General features: G+C 35.4%; 1 protein-coding gene across 2 annotated transcripts in view; it reads left to right on the top strand.

Moving 5' to 3' along the window:
- Positions 1 to 13224, top strand: part of Taf4b (TATA-box binding protein associated factor 4b) — a 129120-nt gene that overhangs the window by 67574 nt on the left and 48322 nt on the right. Inside the window, exons 11-12 of one of the 2 annotated variants that reach the window (XM_048806408.1) lie at positions 2790 to 2920; positions 9069 to 9194. In XM_048806408.1, coding sequence (XP_048662365.1) covers positions 2790 to 2920; positions 9069 to 9194 — 257 coding nt within the window. The remainder of the gene's footprint in view (positions 1 to 2789; positions 2921 to 9068; positions 9195 to 13224) is intronic. The other variant, XM_048806409.1, reaches the window with a different exon arrangement.

The raw sequence follows: 13224 nt of genomic DNA, 5'->3' as shown, positions 1-13224 counted from the left end.
CATGTGGCAGAAAGAGAGGTAAAGAGAGGTAACTATCTTATCTCTCATTATCCCTTTCATTTGGGCTCTGCCTGTGACTTCATTATCCCCCAAAAGTCCACTGTAAATACAATCACATTGGAAGAGGGTTTCAGCATAAATTGAGGTATTGGGGGGCACAAATTCACTGCAGTGCTATTCCCATAAAACTTTGTGACTATAAAGAGAGATAAGATTGGGCTTGTTGGCCATAATTTGGAAGCCTCTGATTTGGGAGAATAAGGGAACAGCTATTTTTATATTAATTTCTTAATAATGAAATGCAAAGTTGTCATAATATGATAGTCAACTGCAAAATAATAATTCTGAATTAGATAAGCTTTAATAAAAAATAAAACCATTGAGTGAATGGTGTTAATGCATTTCTAGGAATGTTTTCCACTTATAATAAAATTCCTTCTTTACAAAATATGCCAGAACAAAGGCCATTCCTTAAAGACTGAAATTATGCTGGGATGCCTGTAATTCCAGTAGCTTGGAAGGCTGAGTCAGGAGGATGCAAGTTCAAAGCCAGATTCAGCAACTTAGTGAGACCTTCAGCATTTGAGTGAGACTTTCAAAATAAAAAGTAATTTAAAAAGTAGGGGGGAGAGGGGTAGGCTAGGGATGTAGCTCAGTGATAATGTGTGTCCTGGGTTCAGTTTCCAGTAAACTGCAGGTTTCTCCCTATCCCCCTTATAAATTTATCCAAATAAATTTTTAAATATGTTTTTCTACTTGGATAATGTTAGAAGATTAAATGCCTGTGTTCTTTATTTCCCTGATTACCTAAATTAAATTGCACAAACATTAAATAAAATCATATAAGCATGCATGCACTAACTAGTTCTCCTGAATCAACTATGCTGAATTTGTTTAAAAACAGAATTGTACTTAAAAGTGAGAGTTTCTACTAAATGACCTTGCAAGGAGAATGATTCTACAGGCCAAGTGAAACAATATCTGTTTAACTTTGTAACTTTAAATAAATCGTATTTTATTACCAGCTAATGAAAATAATTTAGAAAATTTGTTCTTCTCTAAGCCCTGGAATTATTTGTTAATATTTTAAGAATTGGACATTCTTAATGTTAGATAAATTACCTTTATTTTATAAATATATATGAAATTATTTCAAAGGTCTCCCACCTAAATATTAAATATTTTTAAGTGCTTAGTTTCTTTCAACTTAGCCTGAAATATGTTTGTTTTTTTTATTTACCCTATGTTTAAATGTAATTTTAGTCACTGGATTGTTTTGAAATTTTACTGTTTCTTCTATAGAAGGCCTCACTATTTATTTATGCAGAGGTTTATAATAAAATAGATTTGTTTTGTTTTTTTCCCTGCATGAATCTGAAATTGGAGATGAATTCTATTTTGCTACAGAATAATTAATTACATCTTAAAAGGTGTGGTTTAGGAGAAATTGGAAAAATTTATATCTTCCTTCTATTTGGTTTACTGTAGACAACATTTTAAATTAAAGTTTGATATTTATTATACAGTAATGTTAAGGAATTTGTTTAAGAATTGTTGGATTAAATAAGTCATATTTTTGCTAGAGTTGTTCACCCTTTGATTAGAATGAGCATGTTTCATATAAATTAGCAAGTAGAATGAAACAGTAATTTTTAAAAATTGCTATGCACATATATGTACATGTTAAGAACAATCATAGTAGCATTTTTAAAAGCTCATTTAAATTTGAGTACTTAATTGCCTATATCTTTAGATTTAGATCTCTGTTGATAAGGATAGTTTCACTGTGCCTAACAATATTACTCTGTGTGTGTGTGTGTGTGTGTGTGTGTGTGTGTGTTTTAAGTACTGGGAATTGAAGTCAGGGGCTCTTTTCCACTGAGCCTGAGTCATATCCCTGGCTCTTTTTATTTTTTATTTTGGGACATGGTCTCACAGTGTTGCTGAGGGTCACCTTGAACTTGCCTGGGCTGGTCTCAAACTTGAGATCCTCTTGCCTTAGCCTCAGCTTCCCAAGTCACTTGAATTATAGGCATATGCCATTTTACCCAGCAAGAAATACTATTTAAATACTGATAAGGTTAATATGTAAATGAGCTTCTACCTTTGAGTATGTGGTTCAAATTGTTTTCCTGGAACATTTTTCCTATTTAGTGAAGGAAGAAAAAAGGTTATTTAAGAAGAGAGAAGTTATTCAAAAGGGTGGGTGAAATGATGAAACTTTGAACCCATTTCAACTTGTAAATTGATTACCAGGTCAATTTATCAGAACATGAGTTAGTGCAAAATATATGCATGGTTGGTAGTGGCCAAAAAGAATACAGGTATGTATTATAGGTGAGACATTACCAGAGACTTACTATCTGAATTCCTTGAAATAAATGCCATAAATTGTTAACAGTGTCAAACAGGGCAAAATGTAATTTTCTATTTTTTTAATTACTAAAATTAACAGAATATGGCACTAATTTCTGCAGTTACCATTTTCCTCCCTGAACACTAGACTTGATTTGTGTTCTTATTAACTTTGTCCTATAAATGACCTTGCAAGGAGAATGATTCTAGAGGCTAAGTGAAACAATGTCTATATTTTCTGAGGCTTCAGGCTAGGTTTTATTAATGTAATGTCTAAGATCTTTGAAGTTGTGACTTTACCAGGAAAATCATAATCTCCAAACCTTTATTCATAATGGGTATGACTTCCAGGGGGAACAGAATACCTGCTGTGCTAATTATTTCAATTATCAGCCACTACTAAAACATGTAATGGATTTTCTCTGCTTCCACAGGTAAAAAGCATGACATTACGGAACTTAACTCTGATGCTGTGAACTTGATCTCCCATGCAACACAGGAGAGATTACGAGGCCTTCTAGAAAAACTGACGACAATTGCTCAGCATCGAATGACTACTTACAAGGTAAAGGGAGTTGTTAAAGAAGTATGAACTCTTGTCTCTTCTGTAGCATGAATAAAGGGTAGTTTTGGGGCATGGATTCATACTCTAAGTGTATTTTTAAAAGAATAGTTGAGCCATATATTTCATATTAGTAGAAATTCAAAGTCTTCTTAATTGGCTTTATTTAGATATGCTTGCATAACAAAAACTGGAATTTGAAATGGTGTCCAAAACTTCTATGTCGGTATAGATTGTAATATGCATCTGTTCTGCCTGAGGCTTCTCTTCCTTGAGAATTTGATTGAGAAAGAAGATATATTAGGATGAAATATTGGCGACTTTAGTTCTTTTCAGTGGTCTGGACTCTGCTAGCATTCCTATTCTTTTGAGTAAGTTTCCATTATAGCATTGAGTGCTGTTACTGGTACCACTTATTACTATTCTTGGCTTCTTTATAAAAACTATATGCAGGAGTAGCCTATCTTGTCCCTAGTGGTGTGAACTAAATGAAATGCTGTTAACAAGATGAAAGCCCTTGATGTATTTGAAGTGTAGTTTTGGAAGTGGGCAAATATATTGGCTGATTAAGGATTTAAAAATTAAAAAGATAACCTGGAATTTTAAAAAAAAAGATAAAGAAGGAATGTTAATAGCTAGATTTGAACAGAATAATGGTACATGTGAACTTACAAGGTTTTGAGTTTGCAAAAATGGTAATTGCCATGGCATTCTAACCATATTTTGAAAGGAATCCAGGAAAATTATCAGCTATCACACCACCCACCTATAAGTTCCTTGGAGGAATCATTCTATTTTCCTTCTTTTTTGTTTTATTTAGAACTTTAGGAAATACACATAGTTTCTGAAGTTCTTGCTTGTATAAATCTTTGAGAGAAATTATTGATCAACAAAAATATGGGACCAGCAGGACAAAAGCTGTGGAGAAATAAAATAACAGTATTTTGTGTGTGCGCGTGGGTGTGTGTGTGTGTGTGTGTGTGAGAGAGAGAGAGAGAGAGAGAATTGATTCTAGGAATTTGTCTATTTTTTTTCTGGTTATCTAGTTTGTTGTCATGTAACTATTCATAGTATTCTCTTATAATCCTTTTTATTTCTATAAGGTCTGTGGTAATGATCCTACTTTCATTTAAGATTCTAATTATTTGTATTCTTTTTGTCAGTCTAGCTAATGGTTGGTCAATTTGATCTGTTCAAAGAACCAACTTTTGGTTTAATAAATTTTGCCTGTTTTTCTGTTCTCAATTTTATTTATCTCCACTGAAGTCTTCATTATTTCTTCTTCTAACTTGAGTTCAGTTTGCTCTTCTTTTTTTAAATTCTATAAAATATAGATTTTGGTTGTTAACTCAAGATCTTTGTTTCCTAATATAGGCATTTACTGTTATAAATTTCCCTCTGTGCACTGCTTTCACTGCGTTCTAAGTTTTGTTCTATTGTGTTTTTATTTTTATTTGCATCTAAGTTTTTTTCTTGAGACTTTTTTACCTATTGGTTAAGAGTTAAATTTCTACATACTTGTGAATTTTCCAGTTCTCTTTCTAGCTTTATTCCACTGTGGTCAGAGAAGATACTTTGTATGATTCAAACATTTAAAATTTATTGGCACTTGTTTAAACAAATGTGCAGTCTGCCTAAACAATGTTCCATATGCATTGGGTTCTGTGACACAAACCTATAATCTCAGCAACTCAGGAAACAAGGTAGGAGGATTGCAAGTTTGAGGACATCCTTGGCAGTTTAGCAAGACCCTGTCACAAAATAAAAATAAAATGATTGGGGATGTAGCTCAGTGGTTTAGTGCCCCTTAGTTCAATCTCCAGTACTCCAAAACAAAAACAAAAACCCCAAAGGGAATGCTCCATATGTGCTTGAGCAGAATGTGTATTTTGCTTTCATTAAATTTTGATTTGATAGTCTATTAGATGTATTTGGTTTATGGTGTTAAGTCATCTATTTTCTTATTTATCATCTGTCTAGATATTCTATCCATTTTTGAAAGCAGGGTATTAAAGTCTTTTGCTGTATTAACTCAGTGGTTTACATGTGCACAGCCTTGGGTTCAGTCAATACAAAAAAAAAAAAAAAGGAAGGAAGGAAAGAAAAGGAGAAAGCATGAAAAAAGTTTTGACACTGCTTCACTTGTTTGACAATGGTGTATCTTTCTTAGTCATCTTTCTGTTCTATAACAGCTACTTGTTATTTTTTACTTATTAAAAAATAAGAAAGGTTTATTTTGGCTCGCAGTTTTGGAGCTTCTTATCCATAGACAATTGACCCCATTGCTTTGGACCTGTGGTAAGGTAATATATCACAGCAGGAACATGTGCAATGGAGGAAAGATGCTGACCTCATGGCAGCTGGGAAGATAAAAAGAAAAGGAGGAGGAGCCAAGGTCCCCATATCTCCTTCCAGGGCACACCTCCAGTAACCAAACTCAACACTAGGCTTCATCTCCTAAAAATTCTACCACGTCCCTTTGGCGCTACCAGCTGTGGACCAAGCCTGAAGTACATGGGTTTTGGGAGGACATTCAAGACCCAAGCTATTGCAATTCTGATAAATTTAACCTTTTATCAGTATATGATTTCTCATTTCTGCCTCTCTTTCTTTAAATTAAAAAATGGGGTCTTGCTTGCTGTGTTGCCCAGGCTGACCCTGAACTCCTGGACTCAAGTGATCCTCCTGTCTCAGCCCCTTAAGTAGCCTGGGCTACAGACCCACACTGCTACACCCAGTTTCTTTGTTTCTTATAATAGACTTTGACTTAATGTCTATATATCTGATATTAGCATAAATACCAATGCTTCCTTTTGGTTTTATGTGCATGGAATATCTTTTTTCATTCTTTAATTTTCACTCTATTGGCATGTGTTCACCTTAAATTCTTCTCTTGAAGACAATATCTATAAATGGGTCATGTTTTTGTTTGTGCCCCCCTATTCCTCGAAGCCCCCCAACGTCTTGACAGTCTCTGCTTTTTGACTGGGAAGTTTAATCCATTTACATTTCAAATAATTACTAAGAAAGCGCTTCTGCTATTTTGTTACTTATTTTATGTATTCCCTACTGTTTAATTGATATTTTTTTCTTGTACCATTTTGATTTTCTTTTGTGTATATTTTCTTTCTTTTGCTGGGGATCTAACCCAGGGCCTCATGCATGCCAAGTAAGTGCTGTATCACCAAGCCACATCTTCATCCATTTTTGTATATTTTCTAAGTGGTTGCCATGGAGATAAACAACACCCTAAACCTATTCAAACCTAGTTTGAATTAATATCTTTAATTTTGTAACGTGAAGAAATTATAGTCATCTTTTTGGCCCTTTACTCTTTTTAAAGTGTCTTAAACATTTTTTACAACTGAATTCTCCTTGTTCCTACTTAATCATTTTTTTTCAGAAATACATGAGTACATCATCATTTATAGTGGAATGTTTCTGTACAGAATGTAATGTGTACAATTTAGTATGGAAGATAATTTTTCCAAGTAATGTTTACTGAGTGCCACTCAGAGCTCTAATGTGTGTAACCATCAGATAGAATTCTTCTGTTGTTTATCAATAACATATGTTTCAAGAAGTTAGCTGCCCTAGGCAAAAATGGATAGCATCTACTCCACCTGGAAGACCTCACTGACTTAGCTTAAAGCTAATACTTCCTTAACCCTGTCTTGTACACTGCCTATTCGGATTGATTTTCCCCGTGCCCACTTTTCCTCACACATTCCTTAGTACAGCTATGCCACTGTTGGAATTTGCATATGTAGAAAGACAAAGGATTGTCATTCTTCATTAAGCAGAAATAATACTCATTTAATGATACTTGAATTTAATTCAAAATCACCCTTATTTTGTAGATTTTAATTGTAATAATCTTTGCATCAAAGATTTAGCCTTGTCATTGTGTTTTAGTTCATCCCAGTTAGGATTTATTTTTATCCTTACAATGTAAGAAATTCTAGTCACTGAATATATTAAAAAGAGAGATCACCATCTCTTTCTTCTCTGAACCATTTACTTTTGACAATCTTTCACCTGGTTAGGTATAATTCTCTAATTAATCATAAACTATAAACTGATATTTGGGTAAAGAAGTAAAAAATGGCATGCATTACAAAGCTTTTGATCTTGCTGCCAGGTGTTTTCCCACTGAAGATACATTTTAGTTTTCTGTATGCCTGTGGCCATGAAGAAGTTTCATTATTTTCCGGTTGAAAGGTACTATAAGTGGTTCCTTTGGATGGGATTCACTTGATGGTGTTGATATTATTTGGGGCTACATATTTTCATTGCTAAATCATTTAATATGTAATAAGTATGTATGGTAAAGCCCTACTCTTTTGGTACACAAGTCTTCAGTTTGTGAGGCCTGCTGAGATAAAGGAACGTAGTAAAATTGGGGTTAATGCTGTTTAGAAAGGGTTAGGGACTCAGTGGGAACAGGACAGGCACTCCTTTGTTTAGCAGTATCTGGAAGAGAAAAGGAAGAATGTATGATGCCAGAGGCAGTTGGGAGAAAAAAGAAATAAAATGGGAATGTGATAGGGTTAAAATTTAAAAAGTCTGCACCCTTTTTAATTTAGTGTTTGTTGTCCTTTTTACATTAAATCCTGTCAGTAAACTATCTCCAGAGTGTCTAAACACAAAAATGGTAAAGATGAAGTATTTGAGAAACCACTGTTATTATGTTTAACCTCTATAGTTGGCCTATAATGTGTTCCATATTCTATCTTGTATTGTTTAACTTTAAAAAACATTTGGGAATTCTTTGTGTATTAAGCATGAAGTAAAATAAGTAGCACTAATACATCCTTGTTCCTTAAACTATGTAATACTCTTTTGATCTGGTTAAATACCAACAATAAAAATTTAATTTAAAAAGAATCTTGGGCATATGAAATCTCTCATTCCCAGTTAATTGAATCAGCCATAAGCTTGGGGATAAAGCAAAGATGGGTGGGAGTGGTGCTGTACATTGATTTCCAGGCCAGGCACTGACTGTTGAACTTAACATTCAGTTTTTCTGCTATATAGTTGCCTTCAGATGTCTGAAATACTGAGATGAATATATGGTAGGGTGAGTTTAATATTGATTGGAAAGCCCACACAATGAACATGCCCATAAACTATTCAGGAGGCTAAGGCAGGACGATTAAAAGTTTGAGACCAGTCTGAGTAGCTTGGAGAAACCCTGTCTCCAAGTAAATAATAAATTTAAAAAGAAATGACTGGGGATGCAACTTAGTGGTAAAGTGCTTGCCCAACAAGTGCAAAACCTTGGATTCTATTCCCAGTTCAGCAAAAAAAACGAGGGGGAAGAAATCAAGAATATCCCCGTGCTCTTCCCCACCCTACCATTGCTGCCCATCAAACCACACATGGGTGGACAGAGGACAGATAGGGACAGATAGGTACTCATAGGCTAAGAAAATATTTAGACCGAAAAGCAGTGATTTACACTTTAGCATATCAGATTTTACCATCTTTATGGAAAAATTAAGACAGTTATACTTCTGTGTGACTCTCACAGATTATACAGTTACTTTCTTTGACTACAGTTCTATCTAAATTCATACCTTAATGGGATTCTCAAAACAGGGTTTTGGGATTTTAATATTTGTCAGCTTGTCTTAAGTTGTATTTTGATAGAAGTTGTATTCAGTTATTAAGGTTAGACTAACCCAACCATAGTAACCAGAGTGATAACTTTCGTCTTTGGTTTATTTTTCAGTGAGGTGATTGTTTCTTGCTTTTTGTCTTCGGAGGCCTAAGATTTAATTACTTATGTTAAGGTCTGCTAAGATCAACAATAATTTAACTAAAAAGTTTTAAATTATAGGTAAATGGTATACTCTCTTGCATTTTTCTTCTTGTGGTTGGCTTAATTGTTTACCCCAGCTCCCAATGAGGTTTAATAGAAAAATCTCTTTGAAATGTAAATGTTAGATCATCTCTCATATTTTAAGGATGATTAAGGTTCCTGGTTTTTATTTGTTTATTTTGTTAAGTTTGCTTATCAGAAACAAAAATAATACCTGAAAATTTGGCTTCTTCTATGTGTTGATGTTATTGTCTTTAGTTAAATTATAATGATATCTAATGTACAGTGCATTGCCCAGGATCATCATACAAACTTTTTTTTTTCCAGGCAAGTGAAAATTATATCCTGTCTAGTGATACTCGGTCACAGCTCAAATTCCTTGAAAAGCTGGATCAATTGGAGAAACAGAGAAAAGATTTAGAAGAAAGAGAAATGTTACTTAAGGCAGCCAAGGTAAGAGCCTACATGATTTATGAGTGAATGCGGCCTGGCAGTGAGGTCAGAATTGGCTTTATCATTGGTTGGCTGTCTTCGTTTTATTAAGCTTTTAGATTTCTCTGGAGGATTCCTTAAAATGAAATTAGTAATAGTATGTCTCACAGCCAGGATAGTGTGGTACAGTGACTTTCAGTTAATTTAGTTCAATGAGTCATAATCTTTTGTCTCTTCACTTTCATTTCCTAGGAGTTAGGCATCATACCTACCCACCCACCCCACCTCCCAGGTAAAAATGTTTTGTAAAATTTTAGCATAAGAATTGATATGTGCCAAGTTACAGTTCAGGAAAAAAAAATGGAAAGTAGACAGAAACATTGTGGATAAAATTAGGAATAATTTGGATTACATGGACTGAAATATAAGATGGGTGGAAATGAGAGAGGAATAGAGAACAAATAAATGAGACTATATACTCATTTATTTCCTTTCTCCTTTATTGAAATGTTTCCACAACTGTTAATGCCAAACGGAGTAAAAGCTTAATTAGGCTAGAGTTTGCATTATGTAATTCCATGCTTAGGGTCATTGAAAGAAGGATTAAATGTGCTGAGCATTAGAGTCTTTTTTTCTTTTTTTTTTTGGAAGCACCTTAGTTTTGATTTCTAGTTTTCTTAGAAGCTTATCCTTTTAGAGTATTTGTTCCTAATTATGTACTAATTGCTTTAAAAAAATATATATATATTTAGATGTTGATGGACCTTTATCTTATTCATTTATTTATATGCGGTACGGAGAGTCCAATCCAGTACCTCATACGTACTAGGGGCAAGCACTTTATCACTGAGCCACAATCCCAGCCCCCCAATTGTTTTTTAATTTGTTTTTGTTTTTGTGATACTGGGGATTTAACCCAGGAGTGCTAGATCTTAACTTGTGACCCTCCACCTGCTTCAGCCTACCAAGACACTGGGATTACAGGTGTGTGCCACCATGCCTAGGGTACTGATTACTTTTTTGAGAACTAATTTCATATCTATAGAAAAGTTGAGCAGAATTGTATTCTCAGCCCCCTTTCCCATGTTTTTCCATTTAATATTTTACTGTATTTGCTTCATCTCTACTCTTCTCCACCATTTCTAAATACACACACACACTCACACACACACACACACACACAAACTTTCATTAGTTTACCCATATGTCTGTCTTCCCTCCTTCATTTCTCGATTTAGAACTTTTAAAGTATATTCAGAGTTGTATAACTACTGGCACTAAGTAATTGTTTTCTGAACCATTTGAAAGTAGTCTTTAGACACTCTAAACATTCTAGCATGTATTTGCAAAAATAAGGACAGTCTCCTTTGTAAACCTCCAAGCCCAGGAACTCAGCAGTGTAACACTGTCATCAATTGCATAGACCCTTGATTTAATTTCACCAGCTGTCTCCCCTGTATCTTTATTTTTCCTTCATGTTCCATTTTCCATTCAGGAACATGTATTGCATTTTGTTGTTATCTCTTTTCATATTCGTTCAGTTAGTGTTGGTCTTTCATCTTTATTCATGTCTTTGACAATTTTCAACAATATAGACCTTACTTTCTGAATACAGGATGAGCCTCAACCTGGATTCATCTGGTATTTCTTTATGACCAGAGTCATGCATTCTTGGCAGGAATGCACAGAAATGATGCTACATTCTTCTTGGCTGAGTGTATCAAAAGACAGCCTTGATCACCTGTTCATGCAGGTGCCTTCCAGTTCCCTTCATTTTAAATTGACCAATTCCCTCTTTGTAGGTGCCTCAACTCCGCACAAGGATGTGAGCACAATAGCCCTATCTCTGTGCAGTTTCTGCTGTCTCAGCCTCAGCCCCAGTGCTGACCTCTGCCCTGGGACAGGCAGGGAAGTAGGACAGGATGTTCTTCCTTGAGCCCACAAATATCTTCATAGGAAGATATTTAAGATGATATCAACATTCCATTCCTCAAAAATCTTCCATGTATCAGCCTTAGTGTTCATTGTGATATCTGCCTGAATTAGCCCTCTCTGTGATGGTTGCCAAATGCTAATTCTTTATTTCTGTTAGCTTACCTACATTTATTAGTACTCTACTATATAAAAGAGTTCTTTTCTACCTTAGTCATATCAGTATGGGATTATGATTTTCTGTGTCATTCAACCAGTTGTAATCCATTACTGTCTTTTTTTTTTTTTTTTTTTGGTACTAGGGATTGAACCCACTGCTGCTAAATTACTGAGCCACATCCCCAACCCTTTTTATTTTTTGAGATAGGGTCTCACTGAGTTGCTGAGGGTCTCGCTAAGTTCCGTAAGGCCTTGCTAAGTTGCTGAGGCTGACCTCAAACTTGGGATCCTACTGCCTCCGCATCCCAAGCCCCCAGGATTAGAGGCATGTGCCACCGAGCCTAACACTATCATTATTTTGATATTTAAAAATTGCTTGAGTGGGAGACTCTTTCAGAGTAGCACTTTGGTCCTTTATCATATGTCTATCACTCACTGAGCATGTCCTTACTTTCTGGCTCAAGCTATTACAGGCCCAGCCTTTACTATTCCTGCCCCAGCCCTGGAATGAACTATTTCTGTAAGGAATCCTGTTTCTTTTTAGTTGAAGATAATGGTCAGAAACCACTATTAGATATATAATATTGTCATTGCTTAACAGAGTGTCAGGCCCTCTCAGTGAACAAATCTAGGAATTTGTAGTATGTGTATATATGTAACCAACCATACATTCATAATTGTTCCTATATCTGTGTGTGTATATAATACAATCATGAGTTCAGATGGATTCCTCCAACTGTAATCTAGTACCTCAGGGTTCTTTCTACCCTACCTTTTCCATGTTTGTAAAAACTCTCTCCAGTAGTCAGAAACTTGGCTTTTATCACCTTTAATATGTTTAACGTATGTCCTGAATCAATTTAGCTCTCAACTGATCAGTCTTTCAATGTAATTAATGTGACTAATATCTCAACTAGCCATGTTGCTGTCATCTCTGTTACTAGTAATTCTCCCAACCCCATTTCATCGTCCATTCGATTAATCACCACACCCATTGATCCATGCTTCAATGAAGTGCCCCAGACTTTTACCAACCTGTATTCTCAGCCACTTGCCCATACCTTGGTAAGGTGCCTCAGCCCCGCACAAGGATGTGGGCACAATAGCCCTATCTCTTTGCAGTTTCTACTGTCTCAGCCTCAGCCCCAGTGCTGACCCCTGCCCTGGGACAGGCAGGGAAATAGGACAGGATGTTCTTCCTTGAGCCCACAAGTGCTATAAGCAAGCACTCAGCCATTGTAATGAGGTGGTTTATTGGTGCTTTATTTCCAGTTAAAGTGCTGTAAACAAGGTCATAAACTATTAAATACTAGTCTAGTAGTTATTATTGGATAAAAATTATGATACTTTCTCTTGGTCTATTGGCTTTTCCGTTTTTCACCAGACAGACTTCTAATGCCCCAGATTTCAGTCTCTCCCTCTTAATTCTCTCCTAAGATTAATTCCAATTCAGTATACATCCTGAAATTCTGGGCTTCTATAGCTAATTGCCTGCTTCATATTGCTTCAGTGGCTAATAGGTATCTCAAATTTATTATGTCCAAAAAGACTCTGATTTTTCCCATCCCTCTTGCAGCTTTTCTTAATTCAGTAGATGACAGCCATCATTTGCCAGATGTTCAAGCCAAAAATCCTAGGAGTCATCTTTAGCTTCTTTCTTTCTCCTCTTCCCACATTCAGTTCACTTCCTGTTCATTCCCAAAATGTGTCCATGGTGATGTTTTTATCACTACCGTCACCACTGTAGCCTAAACATCTTTTATTTGGACTTTTATAATACCTCCTAACTGATCTCCATTCCCTTCTACAATCCCTACGTCATACTATTGTGAGAATAATATTTTCATCACAAAAACAAAAATCTTTTATTGGCTTCTGCCGCAGTCCGGCTGCAGCAAAGTAACCGGCGGGGGGGGGGGTGACGAGACTGCACATATATACATGCAGGAGTGGGCAGCTG

Source organism: Marmota marmota, unplaced genomic scaffold (assembly GCF_001458135.2).
Source record: "Marmota marmota marmota unplaced genomic scaffold, marMar, whole genome shotgun sequence".
Taxonomy (NCBI): domain Eukaryota; kingdom Metazoa; phylum Chordata; class Mammalia; order Rodentia; family Sciuridae; genus Marmota; species Marmota marmota.
The sequence above is the reverse complement of the archived record's forward strand: the minus strand, read 5'-3'. Positions and strand labels throughout refer to the sequence as shown.